The following is a 7,254-nucleotide window of genomic DNA, read 5'->3' as shown; positions in this document are numbered from 1 at the left end:
TACTTTATAATTTTTTTCCTTTTTTTTTTTGGTCATCAAGCTTTTGACACCTTGCTAGGCAACTGGTGATACTCGAATACTGCCATATCCTAAAAGTGGTACAATCTGTGAAAATGTTGAAAAGCACTGATCTAAACCATCTGAATTGAAGGTTATCTCTACAACTGTGGCCAGTGCATTTTATAGTCTAACTAAGTGTTCTGTTTTCTGCTGGGTTCAGCATTGAAGAGGCAGGAGTATTAAACAGGTACTTCTTTACTGAAGACAAAACAGAAATTAACAAGCCTGGCTCTGCCCCTATTTATACATTCAGCTTTGGGCGGTGTCAGCCAATGAATGCACCGTATTCTGCTCAAATGCATACTAATCAACCGTGCAGACAGCAAGTCTGGCTAGCAGGTACGTGGTCTGCTAACGGTCCTTGCACAGACCTCTGCACTTTTACATAAGTTTAACACAATACATTACACCCCTCCCCTCCTGGTTCTTTAACACATACAAAGCATTGTTTGTTGTTCAAAGATTACACACGTTTCAAAGGAAACACAATGACATTCAATGGTACAAAGAGCCTTACAATACACTGTCAGTATTAAAAATACTTAACATTGCAGGTTATAAAAAGGCACAAACATTAAAGTACTTAGGCATTCAAAGTTCCAAGAACTTACATAAGCATTTTAGTTTGCAATAAAAATACATAAGCATTTTAGGTTTGCAGTGACAAAAACCTCACGTAGTCCTTTAGAAACTTCGGTGAGCCTTTTGCCTGCTCCGAACGTCTCAGAGCTGCTGCTAGTTCCCGATCTCCAAGCTCGCCTGCCAGGCTCGGCAGACCTGTGTGACTCGTTTGATACGGGTGAAGCCGGTTCGTGAAGACGGGCCTGTTCCAGTATATCCAAACCTTTGTCCATTTCCCTATGGCTGGCCTGTTCCGGTAGGCCTGAGCCAGAGTTCCGCGGTGGAGAAGAATCCACCGGATCGGTATAAAAAGCCAATTGAGAGCAATGTCACATTGGCACCGATTGAGAGCAATGTCCCATGGGCACAGTGCCTGAGTTAGGAGCAGCCTCGTTGGCAAAAACCCCGTTCGGTGATTGCATTGCTCCACCTTCACCGAGAGACTCAGATTCACGATCACAATCGTGATCGTCCTCCCCCCTGAGAGCAGAGTCAGGAGCGGAAGAGTGGCATGGTAACCTCCAATGCAGCTGGTCAATGTGCCTGCGGAGCACATGACCGACTTCCAGGGTCACTTCATATGAGAGCGGCTCTGACACCTTGCAAACCACAGTTACCACCCACAGTGCCCCTGGTCCATAGTTGCATGCCCAAACTGGATCACCCACTTGCAAGTGCCTTGGTTGATCACGAAGCAATCCAGCTTCGTGATCAACCGGTGCCCCCATCTTAGCTCAGCTGGGCTTTTGCCCGTAGAAGTGCAGAGCGTTGTACATTGGCAGAGGAGGAAGTCTGCCAACCTGTGATGCCAATTGTCATGGGTGATCCTCTTTAAGGATTCCTTTGTTGTGCGAACCATGCGTTCCGCTTGGCCATTAGGAGCTGATGTGGCATGCCTAATCATATTTGCCCTCAGAAAGAACTGAAACTCTGAGGATGTAAATTGAGCCCCATTGTCTGAGACTATGACGTCTGGGAGCCCATGCATTGCAAAAATGCCCCTCAGCACCTGGAAGGTCCTGGCAATAGTCATAGTGGACACTGGAACGACCTCTAGCCACTTGGAGTGACTGTCCACAACAATGAGGAAGAGTTGCCCCTGAAAGGGGCCAGCAAAGTCAATATGAATCCTCGACCAAGGGGGTTGTGTGGTCTCCCATCTATGTACAGGAGCACGTGGCATTTCTGGCCTTGACTGCTGGCAAATGTGACACCTGTGGACCTGGGCCTCAATGACTTTAACTAGTCCAGGCCACCAGAGGTAGCTACGCATGAGCGCCTTCATCCAGACTATGCCTGGATGTCCCTCATGCAGAGAATCGAGGACTCTAGTCCTCAGTGAGGTCAGGATCACTACCGTGCTACCCCACAAGACACAACTCTTAAAGGTGGATAACGCATGCTTCCTTTTCCAGAAACTCTGGAAGTTAGAGCTAGGACACGTGTCAGGCCATCCTGTGAGCACCCAGTTCAACATGCGGCTCAGCGTGTTATCAGTAGCTGTTTCTGCAGCAACTTCCCCTACATTGAGGGGAGACTCCAGCAAATCCTGGATAGACAGGATGTGGTTGGCCAGTGCAGGATCTGATTCTAATAGCTGTAGAGGCATGTCAACATGGCCGTCAACATGGCCATGTTGACATGCTGTAGAGGCCGTCAACATGGCCCATTTCCTTACCCAATTTGTGAACCAGGCAATAGTCATAAGCAGAGAGGAAGATTGACCACCTCAACATTCTAGGAGAGATAATTTGGGATGTCTGCTTGTTCATAGTGAATTAACCCCAGACGTTGCTTGTGGTCAGTGAAGACCATGAAATGGCGACCATACAAGAAGTCGTGAAACTTCTTGATGCCCGCCATAATTGCCAATGCTTCCCTGTCTATTTGTGCATAATTGCGCTCTGTAGCAGAAAGAGTTCTGGAGTAATATGCTATAGGGACTTGTGTCCCATCAGCCCTAAAATGGCTTAACACAGCTCCGATCCCATAAGGGGATGCATCACATGCGATGCAGACTGGCAATTGCTCATTGAAATGAGCCAACACCACATTTGAGGACAACAATGCTTTTACTGCAGCAAAACTCCTCTTGTGGACATTTGTCCACTTCCATGGGGCCTGTTTGCCCAAGAGCCAGTGTAATGGCTCTGCCACTGTGGCCTTGTGGGGGAGGAAAGCATGGTAGAAATTAAGGAGTCCCAGGAAGGCTTGAAGCTCTCCCTTCATCTTGGGACTGGGAGCCTGCTGAATTGCTTTGAGCTTGGATTCAGCAGGATGAATGCCTTCGGCATCTATACGAAATCCCAGGAATTCTGTGAAAGTGACTCCAATTTTGCATTTCTCCTGTTTGAGCTTCAGCCCCACTTTGCAGAAACGCCGCAAGACGGCCCTTAGCCTGTCAGTGAGGTTTTCGACTGATTCCCAAGCTATGAGGACATCATCGAAATATGGGCATACATCCGGAATGTTGTTGAGCATGCACTCCATCACGCTCTGAAAAATGCCAGGGGCTACATTAACCCCGAATTGTAAATGTTGCAACTTGAAATCCCCCTGGTGGGTTACAATGGTTTGGGCCTCTGCCGTGGCGTCATCCACCGGCAGCTGCTAGTAGGCCTGTGTCAAATCTAATTTGGCAAAAATGCAACCTCCCTGTAGTGAAGCCAAGATGTGGCTGACTAAAGGCACCGGATAAGAGTGCGGCTGGAGAGCTTTGTTCAGCGTGCATTTATAGTCAGCACAAATGCGGACTTCTCTGTTGGCCTTAAGTGCCGTGACAATGGGGGTTTCCCATGGACTGCTGTCCAGCTCTGCATTGATTCTCTGCTTCAAGGCAAAAGGCAACCAACAAGGCTTAATCCTAATCGGTGCTATCTTAGGGTCAAGCCGGAGAGAAATTGGGGCCCCTTTGTATGCCCCCAACTCAGAGCTGAACACATCAGCAAACTCTTTACACACTGCAGTTTCCAAACTGTTTAACCCAGTCACCTGAATTCCCAAAGCATCAAACCAATCAAGCCCAATTAGGTTAGTGCGGTTGCCCTTGACAACTACGACATCCAAAGGGCCCTTGAAGTTCCCAAATTGCACCCCGTGTGGCCTCCCGCTTGACACTGACCCGGGAATTCTGGAAGTCTGTTAAAATGAGGTTCGACGGCCTGAGCTTAACTCGTTGGCCGCTTCTACAACAAATCTGCTTCAGTGTGCTTTGGGAGATTATTGACAGAGATGAACCTGTGCCCAACTCCATGTTGAAAGGAAACCCTTGCAACTTGACTTCGAGGTGTAGCTTCTTCTTGAGTGGGAAATGGACACCTATCCTAAATACACTCCTCCTACTCGTGCAAAAACCCAACCTGTTCTGACTGGGAACCCCGGTACCTTTCCGAGGCAACTCTTCCGATGAATGTTCTTTTCTGTGACCCAAACAAACGGCTGCGACATGGCCTTGCCTGCCATATGCCCAGCAAATTGCAGTGCAGAACTGGCAGTCCATCCATTTGTGGTGGCCTCCACACCCGAAACACCGAGAGAAGGGAACTGCCTTGTCATATTGCAGTTGAGGCCTTCTTTCTGGAGGTTGCTGTAACCAATCGACTTTGTGGTCCCATTCAGAGTCTTCAACCCTCTTGGCGTCCTCTTGGTGGATGGTGTCCAAGCAAGGAGGGTTCTTGGAGAGCCGCAAGGCTTTAACAGCTCCGCCTGCTGCTTCTTCGGCCATTATCTCCCTCAACACATCTTGAAAAGAGACAGTCTCTTTAGCAAAGATTTTCTGTTGAAGTTCTCGGCTCCTCAGACCGCAAACTAAAGCGTCCATTAGCCGTTCTTCAAGGTCCTTGAATATGCATGGCCGTGAAGCTTGGCGAAGAGCAGCTATGAAGTCGGCGGCTATCTCGCTGGGGCAGTGGTCTCGCTGTTCAAAAGCATGTTGCCAAGCGATGACCGAAAGCTTCGGCTCAAAATGTTCCTTGAGCATTTTTTCAGTTCTGCGTATGCAATGGACTCAAGCGGCGCTGGTGCAGCCAAGTTCTCTGCGATGTCGAATGTTGCTTGACCGCAAACACACAGCAGCATCGTGGTCTTCAATCCGTCTTCCTGAACTTGGTTGACTCGCGACGTAGGAGCTCCACTCTCTGGATGGGCGACGTCGAATTCTGAGAGTCGACCTATCTTTGCCATGGTGAGTCTTTGGCAGCCTTTTCAATGCATCGTGCTGCGCAGGCTTCCGTGGGACTTCCAGGGCTGTCCGTAGAAGCAGTCTCCTCCAGCATCTTCGTACTGACAGGAAAAGAGTGAGTGGGGGTTTGGAACGTCGTTCCGCCTAGGCGCTTGCTAGGCCTTTCCCCATAGTGACTCAGCTCATCGAATTTCGGCAGCACGATCCCACTTTCATCACCAATGTTCTGTTTTCTGCTGGGTTCAGCATTGAAGAGGCAGGAGTATTAAACAAGTACTTCTTTATTGAAGACAAAACAGAAACTAACAAGCCTGGCTCCGCCCCTATTTATACATTTAGCTTTGGGCGGCGTCAGCCAATGAATGCACCGTATTCTCCCGCTCAAATGCATACTAATCAACCTTGCAGATAGCAAGTCTGGCTAGCAGGTCACGTGGTCTGCTAACGGTCCTTGCACAGACCTCTGCACTTTTACATAAGTTTAACACAATACATTACACTAAGCATTAGGTAAAAGCAAACAACAACAAAAAATACCCTTATTAGTCCAGAATCATCTTGTATTTATTTTCATTGGAGCATCCAGAGTTTTGTCATTATGAGAGGAAAAAAAGTATTCTCTATTCATATTATATGTGCTATACAAAACTTTGAAGGGGCACATCAATTCAGCAAAGTTATCTATCAATAAAAAATTATGAATCAGAGACTCGGTGCAACAAATCAAATAAAATGGCAACAGAGTGCTCCAGGCCATGCACACAAATAACAGATTTGTTTTGTTTTTCTGTTTGTTCTGGCTGCTTCAGGCTTTATTACAGACACTCTACAATATTATAACTTCATTTCTACATATGGAGAATTCCAAGTAGTGGGTTGAATATCAAAAGACTCTGACACTATGAGTGATTGAGCAATGGATTTTTCACTTAATTAAAGTCTCTTCCTATCATAGTTCTACTTTAAGCTTCCTTCAGTTTCTAAGCTCAATTCTCAGCGATATGATGTGGACTCAGGATTGACCAATCAAGGGCTTGCTTTAAGATCAAACCTTATTTTTACATTCTGCATAGCTTGAGGGATTAAAGGCTCTCATTAATGCATAGACATTAGGCTAACACAACAGCTGCTGGACCAAATGTTAATTGCTTTCAAGGGGTGATGCGGCTACAAATGTCATCTTGTTTGTGCCAGACTTTCTCTGTAACCTGCTTATCTCACTATCCCACATTTGCTGATGCCTATGCTAAGTAAAGCACATAGAACATTGCCAGCCAGAGACAGCCTGGATAAAACTGAGCCCTGCCCATGAGAGGGCAAGCTTTATCAATTTACCCTGTCCAGGCTGGTATCTCACTGAAACTAATGATTGGGGGGGGGGGCTTTCCATGAAGGATCAAGTTTTCCTTTCAGCTGTTCTTCCCCTTCCCCCCCACTAAGTTATTTTTTGTACAAGAACAAATCAATGATCCCTTTTCATGTACTCCTTTTTTCATCCCTATTGCTCATTAAAAGAGGCACCATAAATGTAAAAACTGGCAGGGTTAATGTCTGGTAATGGATGTACAATCCTATTTTTGTCTGGGTCTGCCCAAAATGAAGCTACTGGAAAATTTGAATGTTTCCATTCAAATGGATTTTTTTTACATAACCTCATCAATGCAGTCCACATTGAATCCATATGTCTTTGAATCTGAAATCACAAATCTATGGTGTCCTTGGTGCTCTCTGAGCTTGGTTGTTTTCTTGCAGACATTTGATTAGCCAACTAGGTAATATCAGTGTTATCATGCAGGAAATCACAAATCTGAATGAAATCATACTGTTTTAATATCTCAAATCTCCAAGTCATCAGAGTTAGCTTGCACAAGTTTTGTCTGCTTTGTAAAACTTAGATTAAAAGCCAAACTCCTATACAAGTCATGATTTTATGATGTGCAGTTCCAGTCCATGTTCTACCCAAGATAAAACTAGTATCCTTGAAGCCCACTGACTTTTCAGAAGCACCCACTCACATTTTGGAAAAATAATATATCTGAACCTGAAACAGCAGACAGGAGAAAATAAGGTAGCATGTAGTAGAAACTACTAGTCTAGTGTTATTGTAAGAAAAATATTCTTTTCCACCCTGGACAAGTTAATGCTAGATCTTACTACTAGAGCACGGGTGTCAAACTCATGATGTCACATGACGTGTCGCGACGTATTGCAACTTTTTTCCCATTGCCGGCAAAGAGGTGGGCCCAGTTTTGGTGTGACGCATCCAGCCTGCGGGCCGGCAGTTTAACACCCCTGTACTAGAGGATTCTTTACTAAATGCATTAAACAAGAGAATTGCTTCTCTCTCTCTCTCTCTCTCTCTCTCTCTCTCTCTCTCTCTCTCTCTCTCTCTC

The 7,254-nt window shown here is 46.0% G+C and overlaps 1 protein-coding gene across 1 annotated transcript; it reads right to left on the bottom strand.

The window, feature by feature from the left end:
* Positions 1-1,294: 1,294 nt before the first annotated feature.
* LOC107283822 (uncharacterized protein K02A2.6-like) lies at positions 1,295-2,344 on the bottom strand. Its single transcript, XM_015811783.1, has 2 exons — positions 2,147-2,344; positions 1,295-2,062 (listed from the first exon to the last, which is right to left on the bottom strand). The coding sequence occupies exons 1-2, from the start codon at positions 2,342-2,344 to the stop codon at positions 1,295-1,297; spliced, it is 966 nt and encodes a 321-aa protein (XP_015667269.1).
* Positions 2,345-7,254: the final 4,910 nt, after the last annotated feature.

This window comes from Protobothrops mucrosquamatus, unplaced genomic scaffold, assembly GCF_001527695.2.
Source record: "Protobothrops mucrosquamatus isolate PMUCROS unplaced genomic scaffold, P.Mucros_1.0 scaffold49, whole genome shotgun sequence".
Taxonomy (NCBI): Eukaryota; Metazoa; Chordata; class Lepidosauria; order Squamata; family Viperidae; genus Protobothrops; species Protobothrops mucrosquamatus.
Note: the sequence above shows the minus strand (reverse complement) of the source record. Positions and strands in the feature narration are given on the sequence as shown.